General features: G+C 43.6%; 1 protein-coding gene across 3 annotated transcripts in view; it reads right to left on the bottom strand.

The window, feature by feature from the left end:
• The window catches only part of WDR93 (WD repeat domain 93), a 1,423,954-nt gene that overhangs the window by 314,910 nt on the left and 1,085,589 nt on the right, over positions 1 to 23,455 (bottom strand). For all 3 annotated transcript variants that reach the window (XM_044078311.1, XM_044078310.1, XM_044078312.1), the window contains one exon: positions 21,249 to 21,405. In XM_044078311.1, coding sequence (XP_043934246.1) covers positions 21,249 to 21,405 — 157 coding nt within the window. The remainder of the gene's footprint in view (positions 1 to 21,248; positions 21,406 to 23,455) is intronic.

Below are 23,455 nucleotides of genomic sequence, written 5' to 3'. Positions count from 1 at the left end.
AAAAGGAGGAGATATCCAGGAGGTGGAAGGTCGGGAACCGAATGCGTCCAGCTATATAGATTCATCCTCGGTAGGGGCTAGGGAAGTCCAGTCCCTCCTCTGCCTAAGAATTTCAAAGGGAGACCTTGGGGACCCTTCTGATTCATCCATGTCTGTATCTGAAGTGACAGACTCAGGGGAGTCTATGTGCTTCCTCTTGCACGTCTTCTTCTGGGGAGGCTCCGAGTGATCAGTGGAGGTTTCAGAAGAAGAGGGATCACACACTGGGGTGCCCTGGGGCATAGGTTCCCTATGCTTGGGGTCTGGAGGAGGAGTAGAGGTTGGCACAGACACCACAGAGGAAGGAGCCGATGGAGCTGGCAGTAGAGCTGTCACGGGGGACAGCACACTCCGCATGACCTCAAAGGCGTCCTGACCTCTAGGCAGAAAAAGCTCCGGCTCCGAAGAAACAGGAGTCTTTCTCTGCATCGAGGGTGACGGCTCCGAGGCCGATGTTGGAGCCGAGCTCACCTGCGCTAAAGCTCCGAGGGGGAGAACGGGGTCAGACAAGGGTCCGATGCCACTCCCCTCCTCGCAGAACTGAAGGAGAAATGATGATCAGTGCCAACGGTTCAACTGCCTGCAGATCCATGGTCTCCAGCTCCGAGCTAAATGTAGTCAGAAGAGGAATAGAAATAGAGGCGGTTGGAGCCGATACCTGTTGAGGTGGGCTGGACTGAATTTTTGCCAATGCCTGTGACTTAAGCCACCGACTTACTACTCTCTCCACATCATAATCCGAAAATCTGGAGGATCGAGAGGAGTGGGAAGAATGATGGCTACGTTCACTCTGTAATAAAGGTGACTGTGGTGCCGAGTGGATGGACTCCAAGGATGGCGACCTCAGTCTCTTATGGCTCCAAGACAGCTCTGAAATAGCAGATGGAACCGACAGAGGAGTTGTCTTGTCGGTGCCAGCCGGTACCAACATACTTGGTTGGTCAAGTAAAGGGGTCGGCTCCGAAGGAGGAGCCGACGGCTTGACTGACTTAGGGGATTTCGCTGGCTGAGTACTTTTAGCTGGAGAATCCTGGGGCTTCAATAATCCCCGAAGGATTAATTTGTTTTTGCGCTCCTGCAGGACCCTTGGACTAAAAGCATGACATATAGAACAGGAGTCCTGCAGGTGAATAGCACCCAAACAATAAACACAACTAGTGTGCCCATCTGTCAGAGACATTTTCTGATAGCATGAGTCACACTTTTTGAAACCAGATACCTTAGTCTCTTTAGACATTATAGCAACAACAACCACACAAAAAATAATGAAAAACTATACTATAAAAACAAGAACAAATAGAGTTTTTTTTTTTTTTTTTTTTTACAGTTAAAAAGTAGAAAGAAAGCCTCTAATTTAAACTGCTATCATTGGGGGGGGAGGGGGGGGCTCTCTAATTTAAACGAGTTCAAAGGAACAGAAGGCCTGAGAGCTATGGAGCGATGGCCAACATAGCTAAAATACACAAGAAAACGAAAAAGGGATAAAAGAATATTATCTATGTACTAAAAAGACAATTACTTTACAAACTTTCAAGAAAAAAACAACAATATATAATATCAAAAAGATTATACTAAGCCTGAGCCAGTAAGGAAGCAACTTCGCAGCTGAAGCGGCAAATGAGATCTGGGTAGCTGACGCTGGGCATTCTGGGATAAGGGGTAGCCTCGAGCCAGTAAACAGCTCTCGAGCTATAGAAGATGGCCGAGTCAGAGCCGAGGATCGGCTCTGAATCCAAACAGCAAGAACAAAGGCGAGATAGACAACTTAACATGGTGTATTCTACCCCCTTAAAAAAAAAACAGAAATACAATTTTCAGTAATTTCTTTTGGATTTGTATAGCTTTGTTTTTGTACAAGCAGTTCACTTTTTCTGACAGTACTGTCTGTGTGCTTAATTTTATTATTTTTTTTATGTAATAGTGAAAGCATGTCACCAAATCTATAGGATGGCAGTTGTATATCTGGATGTAAGCTGTAATGATGCCAAAGATCTTGGAAAGTTTAAAACCTGACAAACTCCACCTACAAAGGCTGGTAAGCTGAACTTCTCTTTTTTAGTAAACTGATTTTAGTGGCTGACCACTTTAAAATTTCTCCTTTATTAGTCAATGTTCATTAAAAGCTACACTCCGTGGAAGTGACCAATATGACTAAAGAGAACAGACCTCGTGATCTGACTGAATAAGCTGAAGAGAATAATATTGCGATGTATAAAAACTTGTTCCTTCTTCAGATGAAAGAGAAGGGGTTCCTATTTTATTCCTTTCGACATAGGAATCTTTGTTGGTATCCTTATGGGCCACCTAAGTTCTACTCTGAATTGAGATGTACATTTGTCTTTGAAAGAATCCAACATCAGTCCTTGATGTTTGCTACCCAATACAAAAATTTCCTTTGCTAGCAGTTTATAAGCTATGGTGGGTGACAACGAGACTGGAGAGTTGACCTTTCGCTCAGGAAGAACTTAGCTGAGACTTAATAGCCACATAAACAGCAAACTTTTCCTCTGTGGAACATCTGGATCACCCATCTTGTCATTTAGGATTATTTTAAGTTATTCAGAAGTCAGAACCAAAGTAGGCATTGATTAATATAACCTCTTTATGACGTAGTTATAGGGCACCAATGTTAGCAAAGGCTCAGAAGGCACTGACATAACAGACTACTAGCCTCTGTTTAAGGGAGTAATCAGGAGACATATGCCAGTCTTAGATACACAAGGTGATGTCCCTGCTGTCACGGTATCTGCAGGTGAAGATTTTTGCATTTTTTTTTCAAAAAAGTTGACCTCTTTCATTTTCCCACTTCTGTCTCTTCTAAATGTAACAAAAAAGTTAATCCTGGACTTCTTTTCTAAAGATGTGAATTATACTTCATATAAGAAAAAAATAATTTAATTAATTTTACCTCTTTATCATAGTGTCCTGCTTAAATTTAGCACACTGCGTGCTGTTCTCCAATATACAGTCTGAGCCTAAACAAAAAAAATCTACTGCATGTTGTAATCTTTAGGAGCCATCTGCCTATCACAAGCAGAATGACTGATCAATTTTAAAGTTATATTCCGGTCCTTCAGTAGTAATGTCAATAAAACTGCAGACCACAATAAAAAAATGGCAAAACTAATTTTAGCTAGTAAAGCAGTATATCTGTAAAATAATGAGTAATGTGATAAAACTTCCTCCAGAAGTACAGCAGCATGTAAAAACTCAGAAGCAGTAAGAAAAGCTGAAAAGAATGTACAGCAGTGCAGTTTATGTATAGGTGTGACTTGCTTTACATATGTCAGTACTTGTCAAATGCAACTCCTGAATTGGTTCCTTTGGGGAGAAATCTACTATTTTTCATAACTTCTGACACAGGCAGACACAAAAGAAGGAGGGTAAACCTGAAAGTAATGATTAAAAAAAAAGGAAGTTAGGTACTTACCATAACATTCCATCTGTGTTGTCAATTTTCATTCTTCCTCAACTACTGTGTTTGGATCCGACTCGGCCGTTACTATAGCTCGTGTCCACTAAAAAGCTCTCAAGCTCCTCTCTACCCATAATGCACCAACCCCAACATACCTCAGACTTTGTTTGCTAGTTGACATAAAGTAAGAGATATTAATATAATATTCTTGACAGAAGACACCATTATCTGGAGCTCAACATGAGACATAGTGGTGTCCTTATAATCTCTCATTCTCCCAAAAGTCCATAATGAAAAAGGATGGGGGTCTGGTGGGCAGGGAGTTGAGAAAGAATGAAAATGGACAACATAGATGGAACGTTATGGCAAGTAAATAACTTCTTTATCTGATGTTATCAATTTTCATTCATTCCTCAGCTATTGGGACAGAGTCCCCAGCTACCTGAAATCCTGGGTGTATTTAAGGAAGGATATTCCTGAGCATGGTCGAACCAAAGGCTGCTCTTCCCCTCAAGACCAGATCTAGTTTGTAATGAGAAATTAAGTTATGAGGATTAGATCAAACTACAGCTGCATATATGTCGTCCATGCAATGCCTAGATAAAAATACTGACAAAGTTGCCATGGCTGTAGTTGAGTGGGTTCTTAAAGGTTTTGGTAATGAGATACCCAATTTATTGTAGACAAAATATATAGTCAGTAAGCCACCTTGCCAAAGTTACCTTTGTAACTGATTTACCTATTTTGAAATCCGCACAGGAGATAAAAGTTGATCAGATTTTCTAGCTTCTTTAGATCTATGCAAGTAGAAACTTAATGGTCTATAAATATCTAACAAATGCAACATGTACTCTCCTTTATTTTCAAATTTTGGAAAGAAGACAGGCAGATTAATGGACTGGCTGATGTTGGATTCTGACACCACCTTAGGAAGGAAAGAAGGGTTGGTTCATAATGTTACTATATTCCTATGAAAAGTCAAGTAGGGAGGTGCACAGGACAATGCTTGAAGTTCAGAAATTCTTATGGCTGAGGTAATGGCCACAAGAAAGATTGTTTTCCAGGTCAGGAATTTAAGATCACATTTTGCTGCTGGTTCAAAGGGGAAATGAATTAAGGCCTGAAGTACTATATTCAAGTTTCATGGTGGGGTATAGGGTTGTTGTAAGGTGGTCTCAAAAGAAGAGTGCCTCTCATGAAGGCCTTACCAAGCTTAGATGAAGCAAGGGAAGAATTCACAAATCCAATATGGAGGTTAGAGATTGCTGCCAACTGAACTCTAATAGTCGAGGAGCTAGCTCCTTCAATTAAATTTGTTGCCAAAAACTTTGACACTTTGTACGGGGGATGAAGAATGGTCAATATGTTTCTGATGCACTCGAAAAACAAACTTCTTCCATTTCCTTCTGTAAAGTTTCCTCGTAGAAGCTCTATGGGAAGACAAAAGTATGTGATTGAAAGGGGATGACAACATAGGTTGTCTGGCTATTAATGGAAGTGGAGAGACCATGTTATCAGCTTTAGGTTTGAGATATCCAGGTGAACTATGCCTGTTGGCTGAGAGAAATTGTCTGGAACTGGATCCAGAATCCAATGTGGGTAAATTAGATGAGGCAAAGAAAAGGGCAACCTAACTTGTTGAAGCCAGTACGGTGCAATGAGGATGACTTTGCTCTTCAACCTAACATCTTTCTGCAGAAATTTTGGGATGAAGAGAGTCAGGGGATAAGCACAGAGGAGACTGGGGGGCCAATTGTGGAGCAGAATGTCCCTTAGTGATTTCCCCTGTAGGGGGATTAGGGCAAAGAAGCTGCTGCATCTGTAGCTTAGGTGAGAAGCATAAAGACTGCAGCAAGGCTGGCCCCATTGATGGAAAATCATTTCTGTCACTTTCATGTTGAGTGACCACTAGTGAGGTAGTGAAAGGGACCTGCTCAATTTGTCTGCTATCACGTTGAACTTCCCCGGAATGTGCATTGCTATCAGAAAACAGTTGGATGAGATTGCCCACTGCCACACACACTGAGGGCTTCTCGACACAAGGGGGTAAGACTTGGGTCCTCCTTATTTGTTGATGTGCCAAAGTACTGACATATTGCCTGTTTGAATTGCAATTGTCCTGAAAGGGAGAGAGTCTTAGAAGGTCTGCAATGTTAAGACCACTACTTTCATTTCCAGGACACTGATATGTGTGCTGGCCTCTTCAGGGGACCAAGTGCCTTGGACTGTTTTTCCCATGAATAACCCCCGCAACCCAATTTGGGATGTGTCTATGGTCCCTATGGCCATGGGCTGAGGGAAAATGAAAAGATGGCCTTGTAAAACATAATCCGATTGAATCCACCACCAAAGGTATTTCTTGCATGCCTGAGTGATTCTTATTTGGACTGACATTCAATGATAAAGAAACAACCATTGTGTTGCTAGCATCCACTGAAGAATTCTTATATGAAAAATTGCTAAGGGAACTAAAACTGTGGCAGCTGACATTGTCCCCAAGGCGTGAAGAATCAAATGGGTTGAAACTATTGTACTGTGAACTATTTTCCTGACTTGTAATAGTTTGCAATCTTGCTAGAGGAATAGAAGCTGCTTCTGATACCGTGTTGAAAACTGTTTCTATAAACTCCAGTATCCAAGAAGGTTCTGAGATTTGTTGTAATTTATGCTAATTCCTGGAAAAGAAAAAGTCTGGAGTACCTGATCTCTTGCTTTTATGAGTAGATACCTGGTTGAAGCAGTGATAAGCCAGTCGTCTAGAAACAGAAATACCTGGAATCCCTGCAGGGTCAAGTGAGCTGCTACCACTACCATGCCTTTCGTGAACACCCTGGGGGCTATGGTGAGACCAAAGGGCAGGGCTCTGAACTGGTAATGAATGGCTCCCAACCAGAAATATAACTACCTTCTTGACTTTCTGTTCATTTTTATGTGATAGTACGCGTCTTGAAGGTCTGTAGAGCACATCTAGTCGTCCTTGCCCAAAAAGGGCAAAATAGATTGAACTGTGACCATCTGAAACTTTGTGTGTCGAAACTTGGTCTCCAGTCCTCTGTTTTCTCTAGCACTATAAAGAATCTTGAGTAAGTTCCGGATTCTATCTGGTCGGGAGGACCTCTTGGATGACTCTTTTTTTTTTCTATCAGCTTTTGTACTTCTAGTGCTGCTATTTTCCTCAGACTGGGTGGAAAATTGGGATGGAGGTGGAAAAGAGAAAAGAATTATATAACCCCTTGAAATGATTCGCTGTACCCAGGTATCTTTTGTGATGTGTAGCCTGGCTCTCTGGTGCTGTTACAAATGACCCCTGATTGCCTCCAGAGGTGAACAATCTGGCCTTCTTTCAGGACGGCTGATACAGTCTGTAAGAGAAGGAATCTGTAGACCCTTGGTTTTGTGGGCCACCTCTGCCATGTGTATGGTGTCTTCCATTTGAGTTCCTCCCTTTAACTCTGGGGGAACTATCTCCACATGGATCATGGAAAAGACCCTGAGATTTTTTTTGAACCACATTTTTCATACTCCTTGTTGATTCCTAGAGAAGGTCCTTTGAGGGGTCAAAAACATATTCCCACAGCAGAGAGACAGTCTTTCCATCTTTTTTGCACCTGGAGAGTGTATCCTTCACCTTGGGGCCAAATAAGGAGGTTCTGTCAAAGGGGACACTGAAGAAAGACAACTTGAAGGGCTCCACAAAGACACATAGAATCCAGGCATATCTCCTAATGGAAATGCCTGAACCCGCTGCCCTTGTGGTAACCTCAGCTGCATGAGAGAATAGCCTCATGGCTAAGCTTGAAATAGAAAGTAGGGTTGCCAACAGCAAGGCCACAGAAGACTGAGTCTCAGCAGTAGTGGTCCCTGAAAGAGATTTTGGCAGTTCTTTTACCAAATCTCTTTGTAACCTAGTGAAATGTGCCAGGTAGTTCAGTGACCTAACAATAAAGGTCGCTGAAGTGTACACACTCTTCCCAAATCTGCCCAAAGCCCTAGACTTCCCTCTAGAGGGACTGACAGCGGAACTTTGTTACACAAGTTTCTTCTTAGCAGCTGCTGCCACAACCACAGCATACACAGGTACTCCCTTACTACAAAACTCCCTTCCTGCAGGTGGTGGCAAAATCCGATCTGGTCTCTTTGGGATAGGTTCAAGTCAGGCCTTCCACACTCGTTTAGAGATCAAATCAATGAGCTCATCAGTGGGTGAAGTTACCCAGGAAGTAGATGGGCCAGATCCAAACTCCTCCAGGAATACCGATTCCTCCAGAAAAGGATTGTGGGAGGGGCCAACCACCACTTTGTTTAAGGATCTCTAGGATGTTTCCAAATGAGATGTCTTTGGGTGGTGATGTTGGGATCCTTTCCCTTCATTGAAATCGGGATCTTCAGTGATAGATTCCTGTAGGGAACCTAAGTGCCTCCTTTTGTACTTTCTCTTCCAAGGTACTTCTTCAGTGGTATGCTCCGGAGCAGTATCAGAAGAAATGGTGATACCCTGCTAGGCAACCTGAAGAGTTTGGGCTGGCTGTCCCTATGAAGTAGAATGTTGAGGATCAAGCTGCAGAGACACATTAGATCCTGAAAGAAGATCCAAGGGGGAAGAGACCGTCCGTCTTGCCGAGGCAGAGAAAACTTTCTCCAACATCTCAAAAACAGAACATCCCAAAGAGAAGAAGCCATTGACTTCAACTCATTGGCTCTATCTGCCCTGAGGGCACCTCACTCAAGGCAGTGATTGGAGCAGAGCTATCCAACTCTGAGTCTTCAAAGGGCAAAGAAGGCTCTGGCAACTTTGGAGTTGTCTCCAACACCTAGGATCCAGCTCCAAACTTGTCGAAGCCAGAACACTCAGAGAAATCCTCATATCTAAGGATAAAAATATCTTCTGATCTAACCTAAATGGTCTCAGAAAACTCTGATCCAAGGGCTCCAAAACAGACTGCCTGATTAGAGAAGTAGCCAAAGGTGGAGGGGTAGAGCAAACCAAGGTTTCCTGATCCAAAGTTGTAGGAGCCAGGAGAACCCTTTCTGCATCTGCACCGAGAGAAATCTCCTCATCTTCCTATCCACTTCAGCTTCAGTGAGACTCCTTGAAGAACAAGAGGAGGATAAAGAAGGAGATTTTGAATTCCATCTTTCCAAAAATAGAGATGGGACTGTAAATGGCACTTGGTCACTAGTTGGAGCATAATGAGTTCTCGGAAGGAGCTTTGGATCTGACAAACTTGGATCTGAAGAAGGTTTTGAGATCTGGGGGCCAGCTTCGATACCGAAGCCTTCAGATCCATCCTATGCCTCATTTTAGGAGGTTCTGTCGACTACGGAGTGGAAGAACCAGACAGTTTTGGGGACTTTTTTGAAGTCTCCTTGGAAGTAGTTTTAGGGGGTGTCCCAGTAATTGCTACCGAAAAAGTAGAAGGATCACACCTTTCAATATGAGCTTAGTTTTACTATCAGTGATAGCTCATGTGTTAATATTATTACATATAGAACAATCTATGTACACACAACTCATGTGCGTCTGAGAGCAGAAGTTATGACCAAATTTTTCACATCTTCAAACTCAAAGGGCCTTTTTTGGACATCTTTGAAAATAGAAGAAAAATAGATATGAAGGAATTTTTTATAAACTAAGAACAATAAGGGCAAGGGAGGAAATTAGTAGCAACAGTGGTATGCAAGAGTACACTGAAAAGTGTAACAAAAAGGTTAACTAGAGAAAGTTAAATAGAAAAAGGGAAATATTTATGAAAATACCAGCAATAGTATATGTAAGGGATACACTAAGTGTAAGAAAAAAAGAAGTTCTGTACTTACCATAACGTTCCATCTGAGTTATTGCTTTTCATTTGTCTTCAACCTATGAGACTCAAATCTGGCACGGATCCAACTCGGCCATATACTCCAGCATCAGAACCAAAATCCAAGCTCCTTCTCTACCCATAATGCCCCGCTCTCCCTCCTCCCCTCAGATCGAGTTTGCTGCAGAACAGCACCAACCCCTCACAGCAGAAAAAACTTAATCCCTGACCAAAAAAGAGCATTGGCACACACACACACACACACACACACACACACACACACACACACACACACACACACACACACACACACACACACTCAGTTCCAGCCAAGAAGCCTGCACCTGCATGTGTCCAGTCTACTACCCAGCCAAAAGGGCAAGGGGGAAGGAGGGCTGAAGACAAATGAAAAGCAACAACTCAGATGGAACCTTATGTTAAATACATAATGTCTTTATCTGAAGTTGTTGTTTTTCATTTGGTCTTCAACTTATGAGACAGAGTCCCTAGCTACAATAACTTTGGGAAGCCCTCATGGAAGGATTTCTGGAGCACAGTTGAGCCAAAAAAAGCCCTGCTCCTAGACAGACTATCCACTTTGTAATGGGAGATAAAAGTATGCAAAAACAGGACCAGGTAGCAGCTGATCAGATATCATCAATAGGAACCCTGGATCAAAAGGCCACAAAAGTAGATACTGATCCGATAGAATGCAACCAGACAGAACCTGGTAGAGACAAAGCTTTGGAATGATAAGCCATAGAAATAGAGCTGGAAATCCAATTAGCAAGAGTGACCTTAGAAATAGGCTTTTCCAGACGTGGTTGAGAGAAAGACACAAAAAGTTCATCCGACTGTCAAATACTTTTGGGCTCTATGCAAATACAATCACAGCTACCTGTGAACATCAGGTAAATGTAATTTGTATTCCCCTTTGTTCTGGTAATTCAGAAAGAAAACTGGCAAATTAATTACCTTGTTAATATTACTTTCAGAGGCCACCTTTGGTAAGAAAGTTGGGTTAGTGGACCAGTCACTGCATTACAGAAGAGCAGATAAGGGGGCTTGATAGATAATGTCTGCAGCTTAGAGACCCTCTTGGCCAAAGTAATAGCCACCAAGAAGGTCATCTTCCATGATAAGAATTGTAAATCGACAGTGGCAGCTGGTTTGAATGGTGGATAAACCAGGGCCTGTAAAACCACAGTTAGAACCCAAGTAGGCGTGGGGTCCTTAATAGGAGTTTGAAGAAGAAAACCACCCCTCAAAAAGGCCTTGCAAAGAGCTTAAAAGAAGCCAAGAGGCCAAATTCTCACCCACATGGAAATTTGAAATTGCTGCCAATTGAACTTTAATTGTAGAAAAAATAGCGCCATTGTTAAAAATATGAGTTAGAAAGTCCAGAGTGGCAGGGACTGGAGCCATAAATGGATACAGATTATGCTGTGAAGCCCAGACAGAGAAATGTTTCCATTTGCTGGAAGAGATCTTCCTGGTGGCAGCCTTGTTAGCAGCAATGAAGATCTTTTTGAGAGACGAAGAGAGCCAAGGAGTCCTGGCCATCAGGGAAACTGGAGCAACCAAGTGGTGAGCTTTAGGCTGACTAAATCTGAGTCCAGATGAGGAACCCCTGATGGGTGTGTGAGGAGATCCGGAACTGGATCCAGAGTCCAGGGAGGACACAGTAGATGAGACTGCAGAGTAGAGAACCAAACTTGACGAGGCTCTTCAACATTTGTGCTTTCTGAATAAACTTGGGGATCAGAGGAAGAGGAGGATAAGCATAAAGTAGACTAGAGGTCCAAGCATGGAGCAGTGTGTCTCTGGGTGGCTCCCAAGAGGAGGGATCAGAGCGAAATACTTGCTGCCCTTCGTGTTGGAAGGGGAGACAAAGAGATAGCTGCAAGGATGGCCCCGTTTTTGGAAGATCATGTCCGCTACTGAAGGATTCACAAAACATGAGTAAGGCATCAGAAGAGTTCTGCTGAGCCTGTCCGCTAGGGTGTTGGACTTCCCCAGAATGTGCGTTGCCACCAGAAACCAGATGGAAGAGATCGCTCACTCCCGCAATCTTATGGCCTCGCGGCAAAGAAGATAGGATCTGGTCCCCCCCATTTGTTGATGTACCAGACTACTGACATGTTGTCCGCCTGGATGGTAATACTCCTGGTAGGAATAAAGGCCTGAAGGGATTGCAACACCGAAAGCACCGCCCTCATCTCCAGGTCACTGATATGCAGAGTGATCTCCAAGGAGGACCATGTGTCTTGGACTGTCCGTCCCATGCAATGCCCCGCCCCCAAGCAGGGAGGCATCTGTGGTCATCATGATCGAGGGGGAAGGAGGAAAGAAATGAGCAGCCCAGAAGAAGGTCCGGGGACTGGAGCCACCACTGAAGAGAGTCCAGACAAATTTCGGATATCCAGACAGAGTACAACAAAGGAAATTTGAGAAAGGACCACTGTACTGCTAAGGTCCATCAAAGAATCCTCATGTGAAGGTGTACGGTTAGTAGAAGGGTGATCCTATCCACCATGGACTCCAACACCCAAAGAACCATACCTGCTAGGGAAAGATGTGTCTGAAGAAGAGACTTTTTGTGTTGTTGGAGCAACAATAACCTGTCTGGAGGCAGAAACACCCTGCCCTGTATTGTATCCAACTGGGCACCTATAAAGTCCAACACCTGAACAGGTTCCAAGTTCGACTTGGCTAGATTGATCATAATGCCCATGGAAGGGGCTAGAAGGAGGAGGTAATCCCTGGATTGAATCAGTCGATGCCTGGAGGGAGCGGAAAGGAGCCAATCATCCAGGTTAGGGAAAATCTGAGACCCCTGCAGCTGCAAGTGAGCCGCGACTACTGCCATCATTTTGGTAAACACCCAGTGGATAGTGGTCAGTCCAAAGGGGGGCACTCTGAGCTGAAAATGATTGAGTCCCAGCCGGAAATGAAGGAACCGTCTGGTGCATCTGTTTATTTTCCCATGATAGTATGCATCCTGAATGTCCACTGAGCACATCCAGTCATTCATCTGCAGAAAGGGCAGAATGGACTGTAGGGTGACCATCCAAAACTTCGTCTTGGCAATGGGCAGGTTCTGGGTAGTAAGATCCAGATTGGGTCTTAAGTCCCCTGTTTTCTTTGGAACCTGGAATAAATGCCTGACCTGGATTGGTCGGGGGGACGGGCTGGATGACTCTTTTTGAGCAGTCTGGCGATTTCTACAGTTGCCACCTCCTGTTGACCAGATGGAACGTTTGAGAGGTTTCTCTTTGGACAGGGAGGATGAAGGAAAGGGATTGAATAACCTCTGGATATGATTTGCAGCTCCCAAGGATCATGTGTGAGGGACTCCCAGGCTGTTGGGTGCAGGGAGGATGTCCCCTGACTGCCTCCAGAGAAAAGCAGTCGGGCAGTTCTTCAGGACTGCTGAAAGGGTCTGTCTGTGAATGAATCTCGAGACCCCTGGTTCCTCGGTCCCCCTCTGCCATGTAGGCGGTGTCTGTCATTTCCCCCTCTGGCCCTGGTGGAAGACTGACCCTAAGTATCCTGGAAAAAGTCCTGAGACTTCCAAAAACACAACTTCTTGATGCCATACTGATTCCTAGAAAAGGATTGTTGTGGAGTACAGAAGCAGATCCTGATGGCAGACAAGGTCTTCCCATCTTTCTCGCTCTGGGAAAGCTTCTCACGAACAGTTTTGCCAAACAAATTTGAACTGTCAAAGGGGATATTAGTGAATGATGCCTTAAAGGATTCTGAAAAAGTGCAAAGCCAGAGCCACGTTTGCTGCCTAATGGCAACGCTCGTCTGGCCACCCCAGAGGCACCCTCAGTTGCATGAGAAAGAAGCCTCATGGATGTGTTTGAAATGGCAGTTAGGGTGGCCAGACATGAAGGGAAATCCTTCTTCTTCTCTGCAGGCATGGACCCTGGGGCAGACACAGAAACTTCCTTAATCACATCCCTCTGCAGTCTGGTGATGTGGGACAAATAGTTCACAGCACACAGAGTAAAGGTTCCTGAAGCATGCACTCACTTCCCAAAGCAGTCCATCGCCCTAGACTCCCTGTCTGGAGGATGGAGAGAGGAGCTCTCCTGAGTCAGCTCCTTCCTGGTGGCCGCAGCAACTACCATGGCATAAAATGTGGAACCCTTGGACCAATGGGGCCAGTCTGAAGAAGCACTAAGAACCTTGGCTGGTGCTTGGGAATGGCCCCAACTATGTCCGATTCCTTCTATGTCCTATTAGAGATAAGATCCACCAAAGGATTCGCTGGGGGGGGGGGCAGACACCAAGATGTAGAAGGCCCTGTGACAAACGCTTCCAGGAATACAGACACTTCGGGGTTGGGTTTTGAGGGAAGACTACCCACCTTTCTGGAGCAGAATCTCCATGATGCCCACAAAAGAGACATCATCAGGGGTGATCATGGAGAACCCTCCCCCTCATCCAAATTTGTATTTTTTGTGAGAGATTCCAGTGGGGAATCTAAGTGCCTCTTCTTGCATGTATGTGTCCAAGGCACCTCCTCAGGAGAAAGCTCTGGGGAGGACTCAAAAGCTTTGAGGAATTCCTAAAGAGGAACAAGATGGGGCAGTCTGGCAACAGTCTGTCCCTGAGGGGGCAGGACAGAAGACTCTGTCCCAGAAACAGAAGGAGCCAGGGTGGAATCTGAGGAAGAAAGTATCAAGGCTCTTGAAGGAGCTGAGAGGGCCCTCTCCATCACCTCAAAAGCTGAAGATGAGCAGACCCCAGAAGGCAGTGCAGCCGGAGCTGAAACTGTTGGTATCGGATCCTCCTGGACAACTGCCCCCATGCCGAAGTGGGAATCAGAGCCGAGCTTCCCAGTGCTGAATCTCCAAGGGGAAGGAACAGCTCTGAAAGCCACATAGCCGATGCCGAAGCTACAGCTCTGAGAGTCAGTCTGGTCCAAAGACATCTGAGCCGAACCACTCAAGGTAACTGTCAGTGACAAGGTACAAGGTATCATCGGTGCCGACAACTCAACACTAGGAAACCTCAGAGCCAAGGACTCCGAGGCCGAAGTTCGAATTAAAGAAGGAGATATCAGGAGGAAACCAGACTGCATACTCACGGCGCCAGAGGGGGAACAGAGCAGGCAAGACTCCAAGCTGAATCTGGGCCCTTCATCATCATCCTGTCCACCTCAGCTTTAGACAGGCTCTGAGTGGACCAGACAGAGGAAGGTTCCGATTCGGCCTAGAATGGTGCCGAAGGAAGGCAGAGGCAGGAGACCTATCTCAGGAACTCTCTGGCTCCAGGGAGAAGCAGGACAACTGAAGCCAAGGAGAACCCTGGGCCAGTTCAGGTCTAGACTTGACAGGAGGTGCATCAGAGGAATACTGATCAGGAGACCTCTTCCTCAGCTGATTCCACTTCTTATGCCTGACCTTCTCTCCTTCCCCAGGCTTCTTGGTGGGAGTGTTTGAGTCCCAGAAGCAGGGGAAATAGAAGTAGAGGCCTCTGAGGAGGGAGTTAACAGGCCCTTTAAGATGAGCTTGTTCCTCCTGTTGAAAAGCATGCGAGGATTGAAGCCTGTGCAAACTGCACAGGAGGAATCAAGGTGGGAAAAGTACAGTTTTGTACCTACCATAAATGTAGATGTTCGAAGATCCACATTGCTGCAGTCCTTACATATGGGTAGTCCGCTGTCCTCGGTCGGTCACGGCGCTTAAAACTGACATCAGGATGTCAGGGTACAAAAGCGCATGACCAACGTCATTTCCTCAGTCTTTTCTTGCCCCAGATGTCAGAAGGCCCTAACAAGACAGGCCAAAGCCAAAAACCAGCAAAACCCAACCAACCACCCGTGTACTAACCATATTTACAATATGTACAACACAAACCACACCACCACCTTCAACAACAGAGGGGAAGGAGGGAGGGTAAATTGGACTGCAGCAATGTGGATCTTCGAACATCTACATTTATGGTAGGTACAAAACTGTACTATGTTCTTCATCTCACATTGCTGCAGTCCTTACATATGGGTAGAATCCCAAAGCAGAGGTAAGGGAGGATGGCAAAACTATAAAGCATTAGGAGCTGCCAACATGCCTTGTAAAATTGCAGTTGCAAATCCAGCCCTAGATTTAGAGTAAAGTGGAAGGTGGTAATGCTTAGAGAAAGTATGCACTGAACTCCAAGTAGCTGCTTCCAAAATATCAAAGCTGTAGAAGTGGTAGTAGCCCTAGTGGAATGAGGCCTAATCCCAGCTGGAATCTCCTTACCATGATGGGAATAACAGAAAGCAATACAAAACCAATCCACTTAGAAATAGTTTGTTTTGAAACAGGTCTGCCCTGAGAACCCAAAGCAAAAGAAACAAACAACTGCTGAGACTGCCTGAACCCTTTAGTTCTGCTCAAATAATATCGCAACTGTCTGTGTATATCCAAAGTGTGCAAAATCTTTTCCCCTTTATTTTGGGGGTTTGCATAAAAAGTAGGCAAATGAATAGTTTGGTTTAAAGCCACACTAGAAACCACTTTAGGCATAAAAGAAGGGTTAGTAGACACCCTATCCTTGTGGAAAATTAAGAAAGGCTCAACTGCCATAAGGGCCTGTAATTCAGAAACCCTTCTGAGGTAATGGCCAACAAAAAGCAGTCTTCCAAGATAAATATTTCAACTCTGCGATGCTGCAGGCTCAAAAGGTTGTAGAGTGAGTTTCTCCAACACAAAATTGAGATCCCAAGCAGGAGTAGGAGCTCTACGGGGGTCTTATATTCTTTGCCCCTCTAAGGAATTGCTTAAACAAAGGCTGAGAAAATAATGGTGGGTCACAGTCATAGTGAGCAGAGATTGCTGCAGCATGAACCTTTATAGAGGAGAAGGACAAACCTTTGTTCAATAACTCAGTAAGGTATTCCACACTTAAATTAGGTTTAGAAACATCAAAGTCTTTTGCTGTACTCCAAAATAAAAACCTCCTCCATTTATCTAACTTTCCTTGTACTAGGCCTTCTGGCCTCCAAAATAACATTCAAAACTTGTTGTGGAAGCTGAGACCCTCCAGGGTTTAAACCAGAATATGCCAGGCTGTCAGATGAAGAGAATGAAGTTTGACATTGAGTAAATGACCGTTCTCCTGAGACAGTAGGTGAGGAATCAAAGGCAAAGGCCATGGAGGCTCCTGTACCAGACTTCTCAGTAATGGGTACCAGTGCTGTCGAGGCCAATCTGGAGCTATTAAAATCATGTTTGGCTTGTCCTGTCTGACCTTCAGCAGTACCTTTGGGAGGAGAGGCAGAGGTGGAAAGGCAGAAGATTGCTCCAATTGAATGAGAGAGCATCCACTTTCCAAGCTGAGGGATGAAACCTTTTTGTGCAAAACTTTGGCAGCTGGTAATTTAGTGGAGAAGCAAACAGATCTATGTCTGGAGTTCCCCATAACACTGTCAACCTCTGATCCAATTTCCACGGGATCCATAATTTGTCTGCTCAACACATCTGCTAAGGAGTTCTGTGCTCCTGGCAGAAACCTTGCCTGAAGATTTAGCTGTAAACTGAGAGCAGTCTCCCACAAAATCATTGCTTGTCTGCATAGAGGATAAGAATGTTGTTGATGTACCACATGACAGTTGTGTTGTCTGTTTGAATCAACACCTGCCCTGGAAGAAGTAAATCCTTGAAAGCTATCAAAGCAAATTGGACTGCTAACATCTCCTTCAAGTTGATATGTAGATGTTGAAGTCTGGCAGGCCACGTGTCTTGTATCCATTTTCCATTTAGATGAGCTACCGAAGCTTTGTCTGAGCCATCTGTCGTTAGAATCTGACTACAGAGAGTCCCTTGTTTAGGTGACATTCCTGAGCCCACCACAAAAATTCCTTTTGAATGCAAGATATCATTTGAATGACAGTGTCCAAATCTTGGCAGTGCTGTGTCCATACATTCTTGAGGTACCATTGTAGCTTCCTCATATGCAGTTTGGCATTGGGAAGTACCAGAATACAAGATGCCATGAACCCCAAGGCTTGAAGGACTGTCCTTGCAGTCAGCCTGGACTGATGAGACAACTGGTGGAAGTAAAGAGAAAGATTCTTTTGTTTGTCCGGGGTCAAAAAGGCCATCTGGGATGCTGTATTCAGTCTCACACCCAGAAAGCACATGTCCTGAGAGGGTACTAGACTGGACTTTATTTCGTTCACAGAATACCCCAGGCATCTTAACACTGCCATCACATACTGTAAATGATGAAGAAGTTCGTCCTTTTCTTGGGCCAGTATCAGGCAATCGTCCAAATAAGGATAGATCTGTATTCCTCTTAGCCTGAAGAAAGCTACCACTGGAGCCAGAACCAAGCCAAAGGGCAATGCAGAGAACTGATAATGTGAAGTCCCAGCCCGAAAACACAGATACTTCCTGCAACTGGGCCTGATAGGAACATGAAGGTAAGCCTCTTTGAGATCCAGAGTCATCATCCATTGATCCTTGCCCAGCAGAGGTAAAAGCTGTTGTAACGTTAACATTTTGAACTTGGGAATGTCCAGATATGTGTTGAGGATGGATAAATCTAAAATTGGTCTCCATTTCTTTGGTACTAGAAACAGAATAAAATCCTAGGCCCACTTCTGGCAGAGGAACCGCTTGTATGGCTCCTATTTGAAGTAGTAGAGAAATTTGTTTGCCTCTAGTCTTTGCTGAGGAGGAACGTCCGCATGCCTTTGAAAGGAGGCAAGGTATGGAAATAAAACTTGTAACCCTGGTGTATGATATCCAATACCCATTTGTCTTGGGTAATCAACATCCAATTTTCCTTGAAGAGTGCTAACCTTCCTCCCAAAGGTGCTGCCAGGCAAGAAGGATCTGGCAGCTGAAAAGTAGGTCATTGGGCCTGTTTACGAAAGGACTGGCCCCTGCCCTCAAGATTGTGCAGGTGAACTCCCTGTTCTAGGCCTGAAAGAACTCTGAGCTCTGCCCCTACCACGCCTAGATCTACCCCTAGACTGGGAATCATAAGAAGGATACGTCCACCCCTTAGCAGGCCAATTTCTACTAAACGAGGCTGAACTTGCAAAAATCTTTAACAGCCTGCATAGACTTAGCCTTGTCTTCCATTTTCTTCAAGACTGATTCCACAGGTGAACCAAACAACACATCAGACTGCAAAGGAGCATCCAAAATCCTTGTCTTAACATGGTCAGATAAATTCTGATCCCAGAGGCAGCCACCCTAGACGAGGCCTGCACAGCATCAAAACCACACTGTAATGAATGCTTACCCACTTGTTCAGAGACATGCACCAAATCAGACTTCAATTGAGAAAGAAGAAAGTTTTGATATTTCAACATATGAAACTGGCAATTCAAAGCCCTCATAGCTAAGGTAGAAGATGTATAGACCTTCTTTCCCCATCTATCCAAAGCTCTGGCTTCTTTATCTAGAGGAATTTTTACAACAGAGGCCTTGACACCCTTAGGTCCCTGACTAATAGTTTCTGGGTCCGACTCTTATAAAGATATTTATGAGCCTCAGGCACCCTGTAATACCTATCCGGTTTAACAGGAGCAGGAGGCAGAGAATCAGGATTAAGTGAAGCCTCTGCAAACACATCTTCCACAACATCCAGAACAGGGGTATAGCCAAGGGCCTATGCTGGGGTAACAGCAAAACTCCCTAAGCCTTTTCCTAGAATCAGAGAAGTCCTGACCTTCCCACTTAAAATGTTCCCTCATAGAATGAAGTGTCTCTGAAAAGAAAAATCCTCTGGAGGAGAAGCAGAAGGAGTGGAATCATCTGCATCAGAATCAGAATAAGGAGAATACTCCTGCAAGTCTTCAGCTGAAGACTCTGAAATATCCAAACTTCCCAACTCTGGCTCCACCCTAGGCCTCTTATCAGGAGGGGGCATAGAACCTCTAATCAGAGTAATAAAATCTTCTGCCATTTTAAGCATGTGCCAGACCCTGCTGAACTAGGAGTGACACCAACAGAAGCTGAAACTGGCCTGCCTCTGGGAGGGAAGCCCCTTCAGCCTGACCTTCCTCCTGAGAGACCAACTCCTGAAAAATCAAAGTCTCCCCTGAGACTCATCTTGCCTGGGTTTAACTGCTTTGTCTTTGCGCTTTCTATGAAGCGGGCCGGAGAACCAAAGACCAGCCTAGCACAATCCAACCTTTGCTTAATAGTGCTCAGGCCCCAAACAAGGAATACACAAAGAATGATAATAATACAGTTATTCACTTTTTCTGACATCCGGTAAAACACTGAGGCAAGAAAAACAAAATAATCCCCACGGGGGGTTTAGCAACTTGGATTCGGTCTGAAACTCCTAACTCAAAAATTCAGAGCCGAACGCAGCTTGCAACGCTGTTTGCTCATCGACCATCGCAAAAGACTGAGGAAATGACGCCGTATCGCGCTTTTTGGCGCCTGACCCCCCTCGCCCTGATGTCAGTTTTAATGACCGACGCCTACTTTGGCATTCGGGCCGAGGACAGACAGATCACCCATATAGACGGACTCAGCAATGTGAGATGAAGAACATCCCCCAAACACACCATGCACAGAGTGTAGGCATCAGATGGAGGAATCTTGTGCCCACACTTTGTACTCTTCTTAAACCTTGGCTTAGAAGTGTTGGCCATGGGGATCAGAAGCGCGTGCGTGCACACACACACACACACACACACACACACACACACACATGCACACTCCACACAAGAGAACAACTGTAGATAGGGAGAAAGAAGGGAAAGAAAGAATAGCAAGAAGTTCTCTTTTTTTCTGACCAATGCAGGGATAGAAGGGTAGGAAGACAGGAGGATAGATAGAGAGAAGAAAAAAACACAAGAAAAAACTTACTCAGTGAATATAAAAACCCTGGAGGAGCTTAGACAAATGGCGACCCATGCTGTTCAAAATGAGTGTCAAACGAGATCTGAGGGGAGGAGTGAGAGTGGAACATTATGGGTAGGGGAATAGCTTGGATTTCAGCTCCGATGCCGGAGTATATGGCAGAGTCGGATCCATGCCAGATCCGAGTCCCATAGGTTGAAGACCAAATGAAATACAACAACTTCAGATTTATGTATTTATTTACAGAAAAAAATAACCAAGGAAAAACACTTATCTGAAAATAAGCTTGAGAGCTCAACTAAAAGCAGCAAACGAGATCTGAGGTATGTTAAGGGTTGGCGCATTATGGGTAGGGAGGAGCTTGAGAGCTTTTTGGTGGCTATGAGCTATAGTAATGGCTGAGTTAGATCTGTGGACTGGATCCGAACCCAACTGTTGAGAAATGAATGAAAACTAACAACATCAGACTGAACTTTAGGTAAAAAAATGACTATATGTAAAGAAAGAGAGGAACGTTATGCCATGTAAACATCTTGTTTACTCATTACTATATTGCTTGCCATGTGTTACTTGTATACTTAATTTTATTGTTCAACTGGAGCTTTTCTCCCTGTGCATCTGATGAAAAGGAGTTCAACTGCCCAGTCAGGCTATCCCAGTCAAAATAGCAAAATAAATAAATACATGAATGAATGAAGTATACAACTCCATTAAAAAGGAAACTCTTAATGGAAATAGGGAGTGGTTTCTATCCATCTGGTTAAAACAATTTTAACTTTTTCTTACCATTTTTACCATGCCTCCCACTCTATTCTGGGGTGATCACTATAAAATAAAGCTACTGTCATAAATACCAACAAGATCTCAGTAGGACCTAGAAATGTTTTTAATTACCTGGTATGGTCTAGCTTGGAAAGGTGGACATGCTTCATTCCTTTATCTGCACCACATGCCAATTTAAAATGTCTAGTCTGAGGGAAATATCTTAATTATTTTTCCCAAGCAGCCAGAATGAATGAGTTGACTTTTATTCCTTAAAGAAAGGGATGCTGGTCCACCATTTACTGCAAACCAAGTAGTGTGTGCCCTGGAATGCCTTGCTATCATATCATTGCAGGTTCGAGCGTGATACAAAGAGTAAAAAAAAAAGACAAGCATGAGTACCTTGCAATAGGATGGATTGATGTTCAGTATCTATTGCAAAAATTGGATCCCAAGGAGATGACAGAGTGTAAGCAGATGGCAGGTCTAAACAGCAGACTTCAACTCCTTCAGTGCTGTCCAGAAGAGAGACTGTGCCATTCCTGGACACCAGCAGCACCTTGGAAAAGAAAACAGAGTAACATTGCATGACCTATGAACATTTTTTTGCATTTTTTTTAAATAAGAACAATTTTATTAAAGTTATTAACAAAGAATTAGTATTATGACATCATATCCAATTAAATAAAACACAAATAGTGAAACACACATTAGTTAACCCTAACATTTAGTGTGCAACAAACTTAAAAACTCAGCATGTATATGTGTCTTCACAACTTTCATTAAAAAGAAAGCATAGTTGTTTGAATAAACTTAACATAATAGTAGATGTTCAAAGAGATCACTGTTACAGTATCCTAGTTTATATGGGAGGTATCCTGCCAAGGATTGGATGACAGTCAGCTTCCAAAGCCTTAAGACACCTTCCATTCACCCTAACAGATGTAAAGCGCAAAGAGAGTGGTACCAAGTCTGTGGTCAGGGGATGCCAAAATCTCAGAGCTTTCCCTTTTTCAGGACCAGAGAGGCTACAGCCCTAACAGACAGGTATGCATCAGGAGAAGAAAATAACAAAAAAAAAAAAAAAAGAAAACCCTCACACCCTGGCATAAAAAAAAAAAAAAGAAGGGGGAGGAGAGAGGACTGTTTCAACTGCAACAGTGGTCTCTCTGAACATCAACTGTTATGGTAGGTTTACTTACATAGCTGTACTATGTCCATCATTAGATCACTGTAACTATAGCCTAAGCTATATAGGACAAATGTCAGATCTCAGAAGGAAAGAGAAGAGGAAAACAGATCAGAGTCCGGAAGCCTCTGAATAATAGTCTTAGCAAACCCTGCTCTGGATCTAGAAAAAAAAAGAAGAATTTAGCTTGTAGTACTTTGTAAATGTGTGCGCAGAAGACCAAGTTGCTGCCTCTAGAATTTTTGGAAGTCAATTTCTTTTTCAAAAGCTACAGAAGTAGCCACAGCCCTTGAATAATTGGTTCTGAGTTTGCCTGTAAGTGTTGTGTCTTGTTATGGTGTGAACAACAAAAAGCACTAGCATGACATAACAATTTTGAAGTGGTCTGCTTCGATACCAATTGTCTCTTTTACCTTCATTGGAAATGAACAGCTGATTAGAATTCTTGAAGAGTTTTGCCCTTTCAGTACAGTATCCAAGTTGCCAGTTCTTCTTCCTTTGTCTTTTGATTCTGGCAAGAAAACAGGCAGATGAACAGCCTGAATCAAAGTGAATTATGAAACTACTTCAGCAATAAAGGAAGGATTAAATCTTAAAGTTACCCTACCTTTGTGAAAGATACAACAGGGTTGAATCATAAGAGCTTGCAACTTAGATAACTGTTTTCCAAATTAAGAACTTTAAATCAGCATCATAGATAGGTTTCACCAGTACAAAATTAAAGCCCAAGGAGGATACACCTGTCCTCTGGGTGGACAGATATGTAAAACTATTTTCAAAAATTGTTTCATTTGGGACAGGGTCGAAAGTGTGTGTGGTGGTGGTGGTGGTGGGGCACTGGTAGGAAAGTAGAGGATACTGTAAAACCTGAAGTGTATGAACTTTAAAAGTGTGGTGGTTCTTCCTTTGGCACCAGCAAGAAAATCTTTTTCACTTAGCCAAATATGATTTTCTGTTAACAGGTTTCTTAGCTTCCATTAACATCTGCTGTACATATTTAGAAAATAGCTGCCTAAAAGGTTTTAAAATTCTGTTGTCCAGATTCTAAGAACTAAGTCAATACAAGAATGGAGAAAGACAATTTTACCAATAGCGATGACTGAAAGTAGGTGTACAGAAAATAGATAACAGGTGGCTAGAATTTACTGGGGAAATTGGCAAAGGAACCAAGATATCGGGAGTAAATAACTATAGCAGGAAATGTAATAGAGTGGGATGAGGCCAAGAAGACATTTGGACTGCGGGAAAGAGACTGTTTTCCCTACCAGGAATTAATATCAGAATATAGTCAGAAAGAAAATAGAAGTGATAGGTGAATGTTAAGTGAAAAACTTGCTCTGGTATAGTTTTACTCTAGGACAGAAATTGCTGTCAAACAAGGTATAATTAGTGGGCATATAAAATATTGCATAACTGTAAG

Source organism: Protopterus annectens, chromosome 7.part0, assembly GCF_019279795.1.
Source record: "Protopterus annectens isolate FY-2018-M chromosome 7.part0, PAN1.0, whole genome shotgun sequence".
Taxonomy (NCBI): domain Eukaryota; kingdom Metazoa; phylum Chordata; order Ceratodontiformes; family Protopteridae; genus Protopterus; species Protopterus annectens.
The sequence above is the reverse complement of the archived record's forward strand: the minus strand, read 5'-3'. Positions and strand labels throughout refer to the sequence as shown.